Source organism: Nycticebus coucang, chromosome 7 (genome assembly GCF_027406575.1).
Source record: "Nycticebus coucang isolate mNycCou1 chromosome 7, mNycCou1.pri, whole genome shotgun sequence".
NCBI lineage: Eukaryota > Metazoa > Chordata > Mammalia > Primates > Lorisidae > Nycticebus > Nycticebus coucang.
In genome coordinates, this window is record NC_069786.1 from 12157337 (window position 1) to 12175024 (window position 17688).

Genomic DNA, 17688 nt, shown 5'->3' on the forward strand with positions numbered 1-17688 from the left:
AATGAGCACTTTGATGTATACACCTTTCATTTATATGCATACATTCTGCTGTTTTCTAAAAATGGCAACTATAGCTCACTTTCTTCAAGATGCTTGGTGAGTGATTTGACATGAAAGTGGTCAGGGTATTCCTTCAATGATACTGTGATATTGCAGAGGACACAGTAGGCTGGAAGGAAGTTTAAACCTGAGGGATTGGAGAGAATGAAAAACCCTGTTCTGTAGAAGCAATCAGAATTCCCTTTAAACAGGATAAAAACGTATGCAAGTGTCTGCACTTTAAATACATTTTAGGCACCTTGAGAAGGAATTCTTTCAATTTCTGTATGACTTTTTAGGGCCAAGTAAATGTTTACAACTACATGGGCAAATGGCAGGGCAGAAGTATAATGTTTCCGCCAGGTGTGAGCTTTGGCCTGTCAAACTAGCAAGTAAGCAGCAAATTAAGGAAGGCTGGCTGTAAGCAAATAACGCTGTCACCATAGCCTGAGTGGAAATCCCGGTTTAAGGTGTTTCTGTAGCTACATCTGCTGGTGCTGCAATCCTTTCAACCTGAAACTTAACATGTTTCTATAGCTCAAAAAGTAACTACGGCCTAAATTTGCAAACCCGTATGAAGGGTTCACTCAGGAAAATTATAGTTATTTAATTCTTCATTATATAAAAATAGTAGTTTTTATTTTATAGTCCAATTTATTGATATATTTTGAAGAGTAAAAGAGGGGAAGCCAGAAGCAGAAAAAAAAAATAAGAGGAAGAAATGTGAAGAAACTTAGTGACCCCCATGGCTTGTCATGTTTGAGCACCAACATTTTAGAGAACCAACAACAAACTTCTAACATAGATGATTATATCTACTATTTTCACAAGCTGATGTGTACATCCTGCGAACTTTTAGAAAAGAAATTGCTTGTATTCATCATAGTATCTGTCGCACCATGGCGGGTATAGAGTATGTGCTAAATCACTACCTTCTGAAATAACGAATTTGTTTTTCCTATCACAAAAAGATAATGAACAGACTTGCTATTGCTCTGCAAAGGAATATTATTAGTGCTACCGAAGAAAATGGAGACACTAGACTCACTACATATTTTTCCTTACGAAAAATGCTTGTAAAATTCTTGTTTCCACAATTGGAAGTGTTCTAGATTACAAGGTAATCGTTTCTGAAATTGTGAGTATGTTTGCCTGTGTCCTCAGTTGCACTTCCGCATTTCTACACCACGCCTTCCTATTTCTTCATTCCTCCTCGGCTCATTCTGCACATGGGGCTTGATCCCCTCAGCTCCAAATAGTCCCCAAGATTAGTGTCTGCCCTTAATAATGAACCTGATGTTCATGTTCATATGATCTCCCACCCCCTCCAGCTAGACACCCATCAAGGACCACAAATATTGAGATTAACTTTGGGTCTGAATCCTCCTGTTTAATAACCCTTTGGATGGGAAGGAAGGCCAGGAAGCAGAGGTCTGGTGTCCTTAATAAGATATTTTACTGGGTATTCTTCCTCAAACTTAACAGTTTTTCTTAACCTGATAATCACAAGGCATTAGAAACTAGATGATGAAGTGCCCATGAAACATGCCATGCTTTGATTTAAGTTTCTTCACCAGTCTTATTGTTGGTTTAACTTAAAGAGGGGAAGGAGAACATGAATGCCACATACAGTTACAAAATTTGTGGAGGGGTTCTTTTTTTTTTTTTCCACTAGGAAGGAGATGTTATTGGAGCTTCCATTACATGAAGCCAATGCTGTGGAAAGGTCTGGGCTTGTGTTCAGTGAGCTCAGATTCTCTCTCCTTCCAGGGTTCTTTGGATGTAGTTAAAATGGGGATTCAATGATGCAAAAAAATATGTAAGTAGCATAGAACAATATGATAAACTAGTTTTTTCTAAAAGGAAATCCTACTTCATTAAAAGAAAAAAAAATTCTAAGATTTTTCACATTTGTTTTCCAGAAGGGAGGTAAAATTAAGACAGTAAACCATAAACAAGTATTAGAGGAAATCATATTTGAGAAAAATAAGTGAGTCATCGTACAGAAGAATGGGTACGTAATGTCTTGAGCCCTTGCAAAGTGAGGACGTTGAACCTGAGATTCTCATGTTATGCTTTAGTGAGAAGTAGACCAAAAAAACCAACTAACCAACATAAAAGCATAGGGAATAAGAAGGAGAAAAAAACCCTTGCCCACTTCCAATGTGGCTCTGAATTAAAAGAAAACAGCAATCAAAGAAACAAAACCAACAAAATAAACAGTAACAAAAATAATAGCATGATATATTACATAACATGTTAAGAATACATAATATAGTAAAAACATTTCTGCTGAGACTTCAACAAGAGGTTTGATCTCATTCAGGTATAGAACTCAAATTTATATTCCTCTTCTATTCAGAAAAAAGGGGGGGGAGAAATTAAAGTTATCTTAAATTAGTAGTACTTCCTGGAGCTTGGCAGAAAACACAAATCCTTGAGGAAAGCTTCCTAATTTTTGCTCCTTGGAGCAATAAAAATGACTCTGAGTTGCCACAAATCTCAAACAAACATGAGTGCACTCATGTACATGGGCACAGGTGCGCACACACGCGGAACAAAAGGAAACAAGCTACCAAAGGAAAGGGTTACAAAAAGGGACAGTAACAGATTTGGACCCCCATAGACTTCAAATATTAAAATTATTGAGGCAAAATGTTCAGTAACTATTAGTAGAATATTACTAAAATTCTATATATTTTTTAAGAGACAGGCTATTGCTCTGTCACTTGGGCTAGAGTAATGAAATTCTTGAAAAAAATGAAAACAAAAAAGAACAGGAACAGCAGAATATCTTAATTAACAGATATGTTTGAAAAAGAACAAAAGAGTACTTTCATAAATAACAGACATAATCAATAAAAAATGAGTCATTGAATAAGATGGGGCATAAATAAAGAATTATTGAATGTGAAGATAAGACCAAATAAACTTCCCAGAAAGCAAGATAGTGTAACAAAAAATATTTATTATAAAAAGAAATATGAGGACATAGAAAGTCTAGGATTTATCTCATTTGGATCTAAAAGAATTGAATAAAGAGAAGAATAATGAAGAAGCAAGATTTGATGTGTTTAAGATTTAAAAAAAACTGATGAATAGATACATATGAATAATACATTTGGACCAGATACGGAGACATATATGAACTAGTGAATAGATACAGGAAACATAACAACATTAATACTTAAACAATGTAAGTATCAAGTAAGATACTTAAAAAGTAGATCTCCAGGGCGGTGCCTGTGGCTCAGTGAGTAGGGTGCCCGCACCAGGTATCGAGGGTGATGGGTTCAAACCCAGCCCCAGACGAACTGCAACAAAAAATAGCCGGGTGTTGTGGCAGGTGCCTGTGGTCGCAGCTACTCGGGAGGCTGAGGCAAGAGAAATGCCTAAACCCAGGAGTTGGAGGTTGCTGTGAGCTGTGATGCCAAGGAACTCTACCGAGGGTGATAAAATGAGACTGTCTCTACAAAAAAAAAAAAAAAAAAAAAAAAATCTACAACAACTAAACACAAGAAAATAAAACCATAAAACACCAAAGAAAAGGAGACTTGAAATCAGCTTATGGAAGGTGGGCGTGGGGTAACCAGAGCATCTTCAGAATCAGAGCACATGAACAGAGGACTTGTCAGCATGAAACAGAGTCCAGAAGACATGAACAGTGACGTGCCAAGTAGGATTTGACCCTGGATCTTCAGCAAGAAGGGATAAAAAATATTCTTTTTTTATTATTATTATTTTAAATTTATTTATTTTTATTGTTAAATCATAGCTGTGTACATTAAGATGCACGGTAGATGTGGCCCCACCGATTACCCTCCCTCCACCAAAACTTCCCCCCTCCCTTCCCTTTCCTTGGCCCTTTCCCCATAGTCTTGTGCTATAGTTGGGTTATAGCCTTCATGTGAAAGCTATAATTTAGCTTCATAGTAGGGCTGAGTACATTGGATACTTATTCTTCCATTCCTGAGATACTTTGCTAAGAAGAATATGTTCCAGCTCCACCCATGTAAACATGAAAGAGGTAAAGTCTCCATCTTTCTTTAAGGCTGCATAATATTCCATGGTATACATGTACCACAATTTGCTAGTCCATTCGTGGGTCAATGGGCACTTGGGCTTCTTCCATGACTTAGCAATTATAAATTGGGCTGCAATAAACATTCTGGTACAGATGTCTTTGTTATATTGTGACTTTTGGTCTTCTGGGAATAAACCTAGTAAAGGAATTATAGGATTGAATGGCAGGTCTATTTTTAGGTCTCTAAGTATTCTCCAAACATCCTTCCAGAAGGAACGTATTAGTGTGCATTCCCACCAGCAGTGTAGAAGTGTACCCTTTCCTCCACATCCACGCCAACATCTCTGGTTTGGGGACTTTGTTATGTGGGCTACTCTTACTGGGGTTAGGTGATATCTCAAAGTAGTTTTGATTTGCATTTCTCTGATGATTAAGGATGATGAGCTTTTTTTCATGTGCTGGTAGATTGTGCATCTGTCTTCTTTAGAGAAGTTTCTCTTCAAGTCCCTTGCCCACCCTGAGATGGGGTCACATGTTCTTTTCTTGCTAATATGTTTGAGTTCTCTGTGGATTCTGGTTATAAGACCTTTATCGGAGATATAACCTGCAAATATTTTCTCCCATTCTGAGGGCTGTCTGCTTGCTTTACTTACTATGTACTTGGCTGTGCAGAAGCTTTTTAGTTTGATCAGGTCCCAGTAGTGTATTTTTGATACTGCTTCGATTGCCTGGGGAGTCCTCCTCATAAAATATTCACCCAGGCCAATTCCTTCAAGAGTTTTTCCTGCACTTTCTTCAAGTATTTTTATAATTTCATGTCTTAAGTTTAAATCTTTTCTCCAGTGAGAGTCTATCTTAGTTAATGGTGAAAGGTGTGGGTCCAGTTTCAATCTTCTACAGGTCGCCAGCCAGTTCACCCAGCACCATTTGTTAAATAGGGAATCTTTTCCCCACTGAATGTTTTTAATTGGCTTGTCAAAAATCAAATAAAGGTAAGTAGCTGGATTCATCTCTTGGTTCTCTATTCTGTTCCACACATCTACTTCTCTGCTTTTGTGCCAGTACCATGCTGTTTTGATCACTATCGATTTATAGTACAGTCTCAGATCTGGTAGCGTGATTCCTCCTGCTTTGTTTTTACTGCTGAGTAATGTTTTGGCTATTCGAGGTTTTTTCTGATTCCATATAAAACAAAGTATTATTTTTTCAAGATCTTTGAAATATGACAATGGAGCTTTAATAGGAATTGCAGTAGAATTATATATTGCTTTGGGTAGTATGGACATTTTAACATTGTTGATTCTTCCCAGCCATGAGCATGGTATGTTTTTCCATCTGTTAACATCTTCAGCTATTTCTTTTCTTAAAGTTTCATAGTTCTCTTTGTTGAAATTGGCAAAATGCCTCTAATACAGGTGATTTTGATCTCTAGCTGCCATGATGGTATTACTAGACGACAAGGTCGGGAGATGTGTATAACAACTCTTTTGAACCAGTGCCAGGAGACTCCATCACACCTCTGAATAATTCCTCAACGTTCGAGGGAAAAATCTCCTTCAGTATTGAATTGTATGTCTAGCAAAATTATAGCCCAAGATTAAAAGCAAAATAAAAACTTTTTAGATAAAGAGTTTACAGTGAAGGGGTGTTTACACAGAAAAATTTGAAAGGATTTAGTTCATAAAGAGGGAAATAAAATCTGGCAGACAGTAGGAAGGTCTGAGATGAAGGAACGAGAAACAAATAAACTAGTGCCTATATCAGTAAATTAAAAATAACCAATATCTACAGAAAATAATGATTATTATTAGGAAGAGGAGTGGAATCAGAACTCAACAAAAAAATTCAGCCCAGAAGTCAGTTACTATGGATTTGTTCATTTAACTACGTTTGAAAAATTAAAATTCACATTTTTCTAGACTGAACGCGAGCCAAGGTTCTGGACTCATATTACAATGTGGAAATTATATACCTTTTATGAATCTGCAGAGCTACAGCAGGGGTCATTTTTCTGCCTTTTCAGCTCTTTCTACTAATAAGCAAAGTCATGGCAGCATTAAACATTTTCTGCAGCCATTTACCAGAGACCTCCTGCCTCCTGTGAGTTGACATTCAGTTCCAGGGCTACAGGGGCTTCGGGAATCTAGTCTGGTATAAGTGGGTAATAGTTTCCTGTTAATCATCTTGGGCAGTCATTCCAAAACATTCCAACAAGAACTCACACCATCAATACTCCAACAATTTTTTTAAGTCACTAACAATTGTATTAAATGCATTGCTGCTTCAAATGTCTAAAATTATTAATATTTTCTACATTGTACTGTAACTGAGAGAGTTAGAAAGAACTTGATAAAATCACAAGGAAAGTTGGATGCCTAGAAAATAAGGTGGCAAAAACAACCGTGCAAGTGGCCCACAAATGTAAAAGGATTTACATTTGCTAATATAGGAAACAGAGATCACTAGATTGAACATAAAAATTGAAGTGTAATTGTGTGTTCCTCATAAGACCACATATAAGGCTTAAAGAAAGGATTGAAAGAAGAAGATTCAGAAAGATAGACCAGGCAAATATTAAACTAAAAGAAAACTGTAAGAGCTACATTGTTAATAGGCAAAAGAGATTTAAGCACAAAAAGACTATTAAAATTTAAAAAGATCACTTAAGCATGATAAAGTGTTCAATTCATCAAGCAGATATAAAAATTTCAATTTTTTATGCATCTAAGAAATACCCTCATATAAAGTTAAAATTCACAGAACTTCTAGTAGAAAAAAATTCATGACTGTACAAAGACATTTCAATCTCTACCAGTCGTTGATGAGTTATTGGGTTGTTCAAATCTTTATTCTCTTTACCTAATTTCTTTAAGTAAAAATCACAGGAACAATTAAAAAAATATTTAAAATTAAGAAAAAATTCACTCATTTTAGTTACTTTGCAAATTTGACTTTCACAAACTTCTCACAGAGCACATTTAAATGTCAGCCCCATTTCTGCCACACACACATCTTAAAATTTCCTGAACCAGAAATCTTGGTTCCAGATCTTCATGTGACGGAAGCCAATGACTCCAGATTTGAATCACCAGACACCCTAATGAAAATCATGTGTCCATTTATTTTAACAAAGCCCGCTGGAAAGAAAGGAACTAGAGCTACATACCTGTGACTTTGCCCAGGGTGAGCGACCTTATGACCCTGAACTCCACTTCTGGGGAGAAGTTATACCTGAGTCGGAGTTGCTGATCTATCTGCAAGGAAGCACAACACAAAGGCACATCAGCAGAGGCTGTAGGGAGAAGCATAACTCACTTGTTTGGAAGTAGCTTGACAAAGCTCAGGAGGGCTGACCCCTCTCTGAAATTTTCTCTCAGGAGAGATTAGAAGTGTCTTGCTAATTCTCCCGCAATGCACATAAAATATCCCTTTCTTTCTTCTGTGTAAAATAAGGGCTTTCATACAAATCTTCTCCCTAGGAAATTCTATACAGCTTTTTACAGGTATTTATCTCCCCACTGAGATTTTTCTCACCAAATTCTTTGCTGCAAACAAGCAAACAAAGGATTGAGCTCAAGAACTTGCTGTGCAGGATTAACACACATGGCAGTGGGCAGTCAGTCCCTAGTTCTCTCTCTTGTCCTCTTTATGGGTAGGGCCAATACTGAGCTCTGTAATTCTGACCTGGTCTCATACAAGAGTGGACAGAAAGATCTCCTGGGCTAAGATGACAGTGTGAAAAAACATTTGTTCCTGGAATGAGGAGCTAGCCAAACTGGAGCCAACAACACAGATGGCTGCTAAACCACCAGCAAGAACAGCTGATAACCCACCAACATGGACAAGTGATAACCTGCCAGCACAGACAACTGATAACCCACCAACACAGACAGCAATAACTCACCAACATGGTCGGCTAATAACCCACCAGCACAGAGAGCTAATAACCCGCCAACACAGATAGGGTGATAACCCACCAACCTGGACAGCCAATAAACCACCAATATGGATAGTCAATAACCCGCCAACTCCCAATAGCCTGCCAACTCCTGATAACCCACCAACAGAGACAGGTGATAATCCCCCAACACAGACATACCCAATAACCTGCCAACATGGATAGCCAATTATCCACCAACACAGACAAGTGATAACCTACCAACACCCGATTTCCTACCAAAAAGGACAGCCGATAACCTGCCAATTGTGACAGGTGTTTACCTGCCAACACAGACAGCTAAATACCCTCCAAAAATGATAGGTGACAATCCACCAACACTGACAGCCGATAACCTGCCAAGACGGACAGCCAATAACCTGCCAACATGAAAAGAGGATAACCCACCAACATGGGTAGCCAATAACCCGCCAGAACAGATAGGTGATAACCTGCCTACATGGGCAGCTGATAACTTGCAAACACACAGTTAATAATCCACCAGCATCTGATAACCCATCAACATGGATAGCCCATAACCCCCAACATGGACAGCCAATAACTCACCAACACGGAGAGCTGATACCCTACCAAGATGGACAAGTGATCACCCACCAACACGAATAGGTGATTTCCCCACAACATGGACATCCAATAACCCACCATCACCTGATAACTGTCCAACACAGACACACAGACAGCCAATAACCTGCCAATTCAGATAGCCTATAACCGGCCAATGTTATGGACAGCTGACAACCCACCAACACAGACAACTGATAACCCACCAAGATAGACAGCTGATAACCCACCAAGACAGACAACTGATAACCCACCAAGACAGACAACTGATAACCACCAAGACAGACAGCTGATAATCCACCTTACAGGGAGTTGGAGGAGCAATAGCCACCCACTGGGATTCACTATGACTTTGTTTATTTCTATGATCATCCTTTAGGGATCTCTTCTTGTCTAGCCCTTTGCCAGTTCCATCTCCATGCCTTTGTTCCCATCCTCTTCCATTTGGGGATCGATGGAAGCTTTTGTCTAAGACTACAGAGTCTAGTCAAATCCTACAAGTTTCTATGAGGTCTTCTCTGAATAACCATAGGGCTATTATCCCTGGAAAGAATCCTCATTATCCTCTGTAGTTCACCTCTGAGAAGAGGAGGCTAAGACTCCTTTATCTTTGTGCTGGACTTTACACAGCTCAGAGCAGCCTTTAGGGGACTCATTTTTAGTCCTTTCCTCTGCCTCACCATGACTTTACTTTTGCACCCATCTGCTCCGACTAACCCTCCTCCAGGAAGCTCCTGGTACTGCAGTGGGCTCTCCCGTGCCAGAAGAAAGTGTTTCCTGTGTCTCTGACTATGACCTGTGGTATACAATTACATGCTTTGCTACTATTTCATGTATGATTGTGCTATAATAGTATTTGCTATTTATTGAACACTGGACATGTATGACACATGATAATATCTTTCTGTGCTATGGAGTAGATATCATCATCATCATTATTATTATTACCTTTTTTTTTTCTTGGAGACATAGTCTCACTTTGTCGCCCTTGGTAGAGTGCTGTGGAGTCACAGCTCACAGCAACCTCCAGCTCTTGGGCTTAGGCTATTCTGCTGTCTCAGCCTCCCAAGTAGCTGGGACTACAGGTGCCTGCCACAATGTCCAGCTATTATTTTGTTGCAGTTTGGCAGGGGCCAGGTTCGAACCTGCCACCCTTGGTATCTGGGGCCGTCGCCCTACCCACTGAGCTACAGGCACCACCCCTGAAGTAGATAGTATTATATCTGTATTACAAATGGAGAGACCGATGTCACAGCAGGTTGGCTGAGGCCACATAGCATCACAAGAGCAGTGTCTCATTGTCACATTTCCTGCCTACCACACAACTTGATTATCTTTTTTACTTGTCATGCCTCTATATATATTTAAGCAACATGTAGATAAACACTGCGTCTTTTTATTTCTGAATTTCTAGAATACTCATTGAATCAACCTTCGAGTTTCTACTGGGGGGCACATATTGTGCCATGTACCCGTGGAGTAAAACTCCTCCAGGAAGCTCCCTCACTGCCTTGGCTAGATTAGCTTCGCTCACCCTCTTCACTGTTCTCACCATGCCTTTTTCTACCTGTAACGTTGCATTTATGATACTGCATTATAGTGGTCTGCTTTCCTTTCTCCCTCTCTCTCTGCTCTGTCTCCACTGGTTCTTTGAGAGCACACGTCACATCTTATTTCTATATGCTTTCTACAGAGACCAGCACAGAAACCCCAAATTTCTGAATTTCTAGAATACTCATTGAATCAACCTTTGAGTTTCTACTGGGGGCCACATACTGTGCCATGTACCCCTAGAGTGACTTGTAGACTTAAGTTCGTACAACATAAGGTTTCTGGTACTCTTGATGCCCAGCCAGTCCTCTGCTTAACACTCAGGAATTCAGATTCAGCCCTCGCCCCAAGGAATTTCCTTCTTAACCTACCACAGGGCTCACATCTGCCTCCTCCCTCTCTCTGGAACTGGCCTTTCCAGCAGGAGCAGAGGCCATCCCCCATTGCCCAGGTAAAAGAGGGCGATAAAGTGAGGGCAGATTTCCACCAAGTGGAGAGCAGCGGCAGGAGTCTTAGAGCTGGAGGTTGAGTAGAGATGACGCCCCACCCTTTGCCCTCCCTCCTCCCCAGCCTCCAAAGGGCCTGCCTCCATCTGCAAGTAATTCCCAAGCATTGAGAGACTGAGGTTCAAATGCTGCACACAGGCTAATTTTCAAGTACCTGAGTCATTCCTATCCAACTATTTGCCTTGTGAGAACTGGCCCCTCCTTATTTAGCATTTTAACCCAATGACTAACGAAGGAGAGAAGAAACTAAGTGACAAAGTGGTTTTTAGCTAACTGAATGTTTTCAGAGGTTGGGAGAGGAATGTGGGATGACTCAAAGGAAAGTGGAGGTTGCTGCTGGGCTGTGGGTGGCTTAGGGGATGGATTTGAGCCCAGTCATGGAGGGAAAATACCAACACACTAGTTCCTTTCAGGTGTTGTGTTACCTATTTGCATAAGTAAGCTAACGCGCATAAAAGGGGAGAGGGTACCATAGTATTTTTGTAGGACTTCACTAACTATGATATGAACTAAGTGATCATGGAAATAGTTAGCAGGAAATTCATTATTTCGTTAGGCTTCCTTATGCCTATTTCATAGTTTGGTATTGTTTTCATACTGAAGTATAATTGGAAGAGAGATAAAGCATGAAGCAGCATATCTTTGAAATCTTTCTGATATCTGAAGTTTGTAATTTGGTCTAGAGAAACTTTGCCAATCTTAGCATCTGAGAAACACCCCGTGACTTGTCACATAATTAAATGGATAGGTAAAGGGAGAAAAATGGGACAATCTTTTCTAAGTGAGCCCTGAATGCCAGGCTGCTTGCTTGGTCCCATAGCTTTGATATCCAAACTGGATGGCAATTCAAGAATAATTGTCAACTGTATGGTACACATTACAGTTGATCTTCACAAGAACTAACTGAGCTTGACTGTGTTCAACCCTTCACTGGGCCTTGTAGACTGACAGCTGTAGACACGGGTAGACTGAAGCCCAGAAAGGTGAGTCACTTGTCTAAGATCTCACAGCATAAGTGACAGAGCTAAATTCACACTTAATTCTATCTTCCCTAGAGATACCTCCCTTAGCTTCAGAATCTTTCTCCTTCAAAGGACAGAACTAAGCAGTTGTTTTCAAAATACCTAGCCCCTTTACAGCTCAGCATTGTTTGTGCTGGCATTTAGTTAAACTGGCTTAATCTGTGTAATGTTATCGATGCATTTTAAATAAGGTAACTAAAGTTCGCCTCCACCACCAGGGCATTTTGGGGGATACTTAAGCCTTAAAAAATACTAGTCAAATTCCATGCTCAGTCATTGTCAAGAGTTCTTTCTCCTGGCTGCAGGCCCATGACCCAAGGTCTCTAATCTACAAAGAACAGTGGGGCAGAAGAATAAAAACTCAGGGCCAGGTGGTGAGGGAAGTCTGCTCTTAGGGACTATTCTCTAGCTGGCTAAATACAGTGACAACTCTTGCCCTCCACTCAGACAGCTCCTGAGCAGGGCCTGGTACACTGACTCCCAGGGCCTGGCATGGGACTAAGGACACATGAGCAGCCTGCTGTTGTCTGTTTGCCCCAAACAGCTTATTTTAGGGGGAGAAGGAGAAAGAAAACTAGATTGGTTGAGGAGGGTGGGAGTTTCAGAGAGGCGAAGATGTTATACTACTGTGTCAATAAACTAATTTAAAGTGAAGTACAAAGCTGCTGCCCCTAAGTGTTTCTCCTCCCTTCAACACTCTGGAAATAGTACATTCTCAACCAAGGCACACTCATCATTGACTAGAAATTGATTGGGGAGAACTCTGTAGATGAAGGACAGAAGGAAATACCTCTTATTGATCTCTCACTGTCCTATCTGTATCTTCCATTGGTAGAAAAGAAAATAAGACACATTTTAAAAAGGAGGGAAAAGGAGTGGACAAATGCGCACAGGAACACCACCAGCCATTCTATTGGGACCTCCTTCAAAACATATTCAAATAAGAAGTCACTATTCCCATTCCTTTAATCCCCCAATTTGTCCCAGCTCAAACTTACTCAGAGGACTTCCCCACCACTTATTTCAGAAGTAAATGCTAAAGGTAAGCCCTTTAAATTTTGACCATTCAAAAACTGTAATGTGTATCATACAGTTGACAATTATTCTTGAATTGCCATCCAGTTTGGATATCTAATAGCCAATCTTGACTTCTCCCACATTCCTAACCCACATGGCCACCCAGTACCACATGTGCCACCCCTTCCCTCTGTGGCTGCCAGCATAGCAGTAGCCAAAGCCCTGACCATCTCTTCCCGACTGGTCTCTGCCTTATGTCTCATCACTCCCAGATATGTCTTCCCATGAAGTGATCACAGGGAGCCTCTGAAAGTGGAGATTCAGTGATGATACACCTCTGCCTGAAATCCAGTGGTCTCCCTTCTCTTTTCCACAAGATCAATTCAGTCTTCTCCCTACAAGCCCTAAGGTACTCATCCATTTAGTTCATAAATATTTATTAAGCACCTACAGTATTTTAGCCACTGCCTGACAAGAAGTGGTTTCATGGCAATGGAAACAGATAAAAATTCCTATTCTCATGCAGCTTACATTCTTGACTAGGGAGATAGAACAGAAAATTTGGTATGTAAGTAAATCGTATTGTATGTTAAGTGCTAAGAGAGAAAAATAAAATAGGCAAAAAGAACAAGGAGTGCAGGGTTGAAATCAAGGAGATAGGATGCCAGATTATATAAGGTGACCAGATAGCTTCATTGAGAATGAGGTTTTGAGTCATGTGAGTCCTGAAAGAAGTATAAGAACTGGGCATGCTGACAGATGGGGCATGCCATTTTGGACAAAGTCAACAGTGAGTTCAAGGGTTCTGGAAATAGCAGGGAGACCAGTGGAGCCTGAGTGGAGTTATAGAACAGTTCATAACAGACAAGGGTAGAGACATAACCAAGATGGGAGCAGGGATGTCAGATCATGAAGATCCTTGCAAGGATCTGCACAGTCTTTGGTTTGTGTCTATATGAGAAAGGGAGCCATTGATGGGGTTTAGATAGAAGAGTATCAGGATCCAACTTTTCCTTCAACATGATCAGTCGGCCGGCTGTGTTGAGACTAGACAGTTGCGGAACAAAAAGAGGAGCAGAGATGTGTCAGTTAAGCAACTGTAAACAGTAACAATCCAAGCAAAGGGTGAGGGTGGCCCAGGACAGACCAGAAGCTACTGATCAGGACATGTTGCAAGTATGAGACGGAGAAATAAAAAGAGAACATCAGGGTTTTTATGCTGAGCAACTGAAATAATGGTGCCACAACTGGGATGTGGAAGGTTATGGCAGATGGGTGGTTGTTTGGGGGAAATTCTCCGTAATCAGTTTTAATGATGTATTCAAATATTCAAGAGGTCTCATAAACATTCAAACAGATATGTCAAGCAGGCAGTTAGACATAAGGCCTGGAATTCTGATTCATCAGCATGTACATGGCATTTAACAACATGAGATTTAATAAGATGTGTCTTAGAGTGAGTGTAGATAACAGAAAAAGGAATCTGAGGATGGAGACTTGGGGCAGCATATTGGGAAGAGTTTGGAGAGATGAAGGTAGACCGGAAAAAGAGGCAAGAATGAGCAACTAACAGAGGCAGAGGGATCAAAACCCAAGAGTGGCATATGATTGCAAGTCTCAAGAGCAGGGAGCAATCCGTGTATCAACTGCCCCTGTCAGGACCAGTAAAGATAAGACTCAGACATCACCGGCGGAATTCACACGATGAGGACATTGGTGTCTTTGGAAGTACAATCTTGCTGCAGCACAGACGCAAAGCCTTGTTGGTGTGGGTTTGAGAAAAAGGAAGGGGGAAATTTGAAGGCCAAGTACATAAATATTTCCAAGGATTTGGTCAATAAAATGAGAGAGAAAATGGGATCAATAAAACGAAGTTAGGTAAGAGAAAGCTTTTCCCCCTTGACCCAGAGAGTTCTTGGTTTGTTTTCCTTTACTTTGTTACTGCTGTCTGTTTTATGTAATAACTGCTTGCTGTATGCTTTCGTGAATCATTCAATAGAGCTGGGGAAATGGTGAAACAGGAGAGAGAAAGGAGAATGCTGGAGTGATGTTCTTGAGTAGCGTGTGAGATCTAGCCCACATGTAGGTCAGATCTTAGCTAGAACCATGAACTATTCATATTCAGCAACAGGAGGGAAACAAGGTACAAAAACACAGATGCAAGCAGTGGAGTGCTATGCTGTTGAGAGTGTATAGATAGTCTCTTCTGGATGCTATTTTTCTTTTATAAGAAAGAAAGAAAAGTCAATAATTGAACATAAAAATGAAGTTGCAAGTGTTGGAGAGTAAGAAGCATAAGGAGGGAGGAAGAAGTATAAAATGGTCATCTAGGAAAACAGGAGAGTGGATGGATTAAAACTATGGGGTGCTTGTGGGGCAAATGTAAGGGTTCACTTGAGGTCATGATTCTAAATGGGATGGGCTCCACTCTGCCTATTCTCACCTGGATCTTCCATCCCGCCGCTTGTCCGTTGTACAGAGACCACTGAGATCTCAGGGAGCATCCAGCACACACTATGCTCTTTCAGAGCACTGAGCCTGTGCTCACAGAGATCCTTTCTCATCTCCACTCTCCACGCAGTCAACATCTACTCATCAAGACTCAATTTACACCTAATTTCCTCTAGGAAGTAGATTGCTCACTATAATCCAGTTCAAGGGTTATCACAGCTGAACAGACATTAGAATTACTCACTGCTTTCCCTTCTCTGACAGTTTCTGATTGAAGAGACCTGGCATGGACCTGAGAATCTGCATCTCTGTCAGGGTCACAAGTAACACAGATGCTGTGGGAAGTAGGATCATGTCTTGAGAACCACAATCTAATTCTTCCAAAGCTGGGGACAAGTGTGAATCATATCCATATTTCCAGTACCTGGCTCTACATTTGGCTTGGGATAGAAGCTCAGGAAAGTTGGATTGAGCAGCCAAGTCATGCCCAGGGAGTTTGGGAAGAAGTGAAGAGAGATACCTGAATGGTGAGCTCCTTTCCCTCCCGATGAATCTTCACGTGGTGCATCCTTCGGTTGGCGAAGTTCTCTCCATCAATGGTGAATACATGGATTTCATCCTTGCTTAGCTGATAGCGAACCTGTAAGCTTCCTTGAAATAAAAATATTAGAAATTAGAATTAAATATGTTAACCACAAAATATATAAAAATTTTAGGATTATCAGATTTTTATCTTTGGTATTTCATAAGGATTCATAACATTCAAATTTTTAAAAAATATTATATATGTTCGTCAGAGTCCATACAGACAATTTTGAACACAGCTGCAAAATTAAAGTGTGCTGGTGTGTGTGTGGTGTTACCACAAACCAAAATTCCAGTTAAAAAATATGTATATATGCCTATTTCATAATTGAATTGTGGAAGTTTAATAAAATAGGGTTAAGATCTTTACTCTCTCTTTAATTCCTGTCATTTTCTATAACTCTCTTTTTTTCCTAATTGTGCCTCTCTTCTAGATTTAGGGAAGGATTCAGTTTTGTTATTACCCACTGTCCTATGTATAAAGCCCCTGAATAGAGTGTGGTATGGTGAGGGCAAAGTGACTCACTTTAACACTGTATGGACCATTGGAATACTCGAATTTCATTAGGATGGTGTTTTTTCAAATAGCTGTTTGCAGGTAAGGAAGTCAATTTACTGGGTCTCAATTAGCATTTCTTACAAATGTAACAGACTTGAGAAAGAAATATGAGAATTCCAGGAGACATGTTAGTGATAGAAAGATATCAATCTTGTGTATCTGTCTATGTATATCTATGTGTGTGTGCATACACATGTGTAAGGCAGAGAGAAAGAGAATATTACATCACAGTAATAGTGCAAAATGGTTGCTCAGGAGAGACTGTTTAAAGGACACGAAATGGAAGCTGGACCTAAGACTAAGTTCCAGTGTTCTATAGCAGTATAGGATGATGACGGGTAACAATAATGCATCAGATAGTTTCAAAGAGCTAGAAGAACGATATTGAATGTTTCCAACACAAAGAAATTAGAAACATTTGAAATGACAGATAGTTCATTACCTTGATCTGATCACCGTATACTATGTATTACATGTACTGAAGCATCACAATCCACTATATGAATATGTAAAACTAACATTTGCTATTTAAACAACAAAATTAAATTTTGTTTGAAAATTAAAGTTTTAAAGCCACCCTACATAAGAAAATTGCCATAGGGACCAATCACATATCAAATGGCTATTTTATCTCAGGCACTGGACAGACACTTTTTCTCATGTAATCCTCTCCCCAATATCCTTGGCTGGGAGGATTGAATGGAGTAGCCCAAGTACACATTGCTTGTCATGTTTTCCCTTCTATGGTGGTCATCTGATCTGAGGTCATGAGAGTCCACATGCACCATGGGGAGAACTCTTCCCCGTGTCATGTATGGGGGCGGGGCACAATGGAATTCAGGGGCAGAGTCATGGCAGATGGCCATTAGGGACAAAAGAGCATTCACTCAAATCTGAACCAAGAAACACTAAGGTGACTCAGTTCCATCCCCTCAACATTTTTTATACTAAAAAAAAAAAAAAATCTCTGACCTTTCTCAGCCTGCATGTGGCTAACATGCTACCAATCTCAGGAAAACAGAAGTTTCTGAGAAGCTAGCATGTCCATGACTGATCCTCAGCCTTCACCCAAGTATTTGAGGTTTTTTTTTTTATTATTTATTTTTTATTAAATCACAGCTATGTACATTAATGTGATCAAGGGGCACCATACCCTGGTTTCATAGACCGTTTGACACATTTTCATCACACTGGTTAACATAGCCTTCCTGGCATTTTGCTTTAAAAATGAATAGCTACTCATGGATTTTCTGAACACATGAACATTAAATAAGATTGTAAATAATCTATGGCAGAATAGGGAAAAATAGTTTGGGGCTATCATATGTCTCATAGCGGGGAATGCTAAATAGACATGTATCATCCAACACAGCCAGCCAACAGGAGAAGCTCTCTGCAGCTGAGCTGGTTTTGCT

General features: G+C 40.1%; 1 protein-coding gene across 1 annotated transcript in view; it reads right to left on the minus strand.

Annotated features, from left to right (window-relative positions):
* Nucleotides 1-17688, minus strand: part of CNTNAP5 (contactin associated protein family member 5) — an 869192-nt gene that overhangs the window by 58676 nt on the left and 792828 nt on the right. Inside the window, exons 20-21 of the mRNA XM_053598220.1 lie at nucleotides 15650-15780; nucleotides 7230-7317 (exon numbers count right to left, since the gene is read on the minus strand). Coding sequence (XP_053454195.1) covers nucleotides 7230-7317; nucleotides 15650-15780 — 219 coding nt within the window. The remainder of the gene's footprint in view (nucleotides 1-7229; nucleotides 7318-15649; nucleotides 15781-17688) is intronic.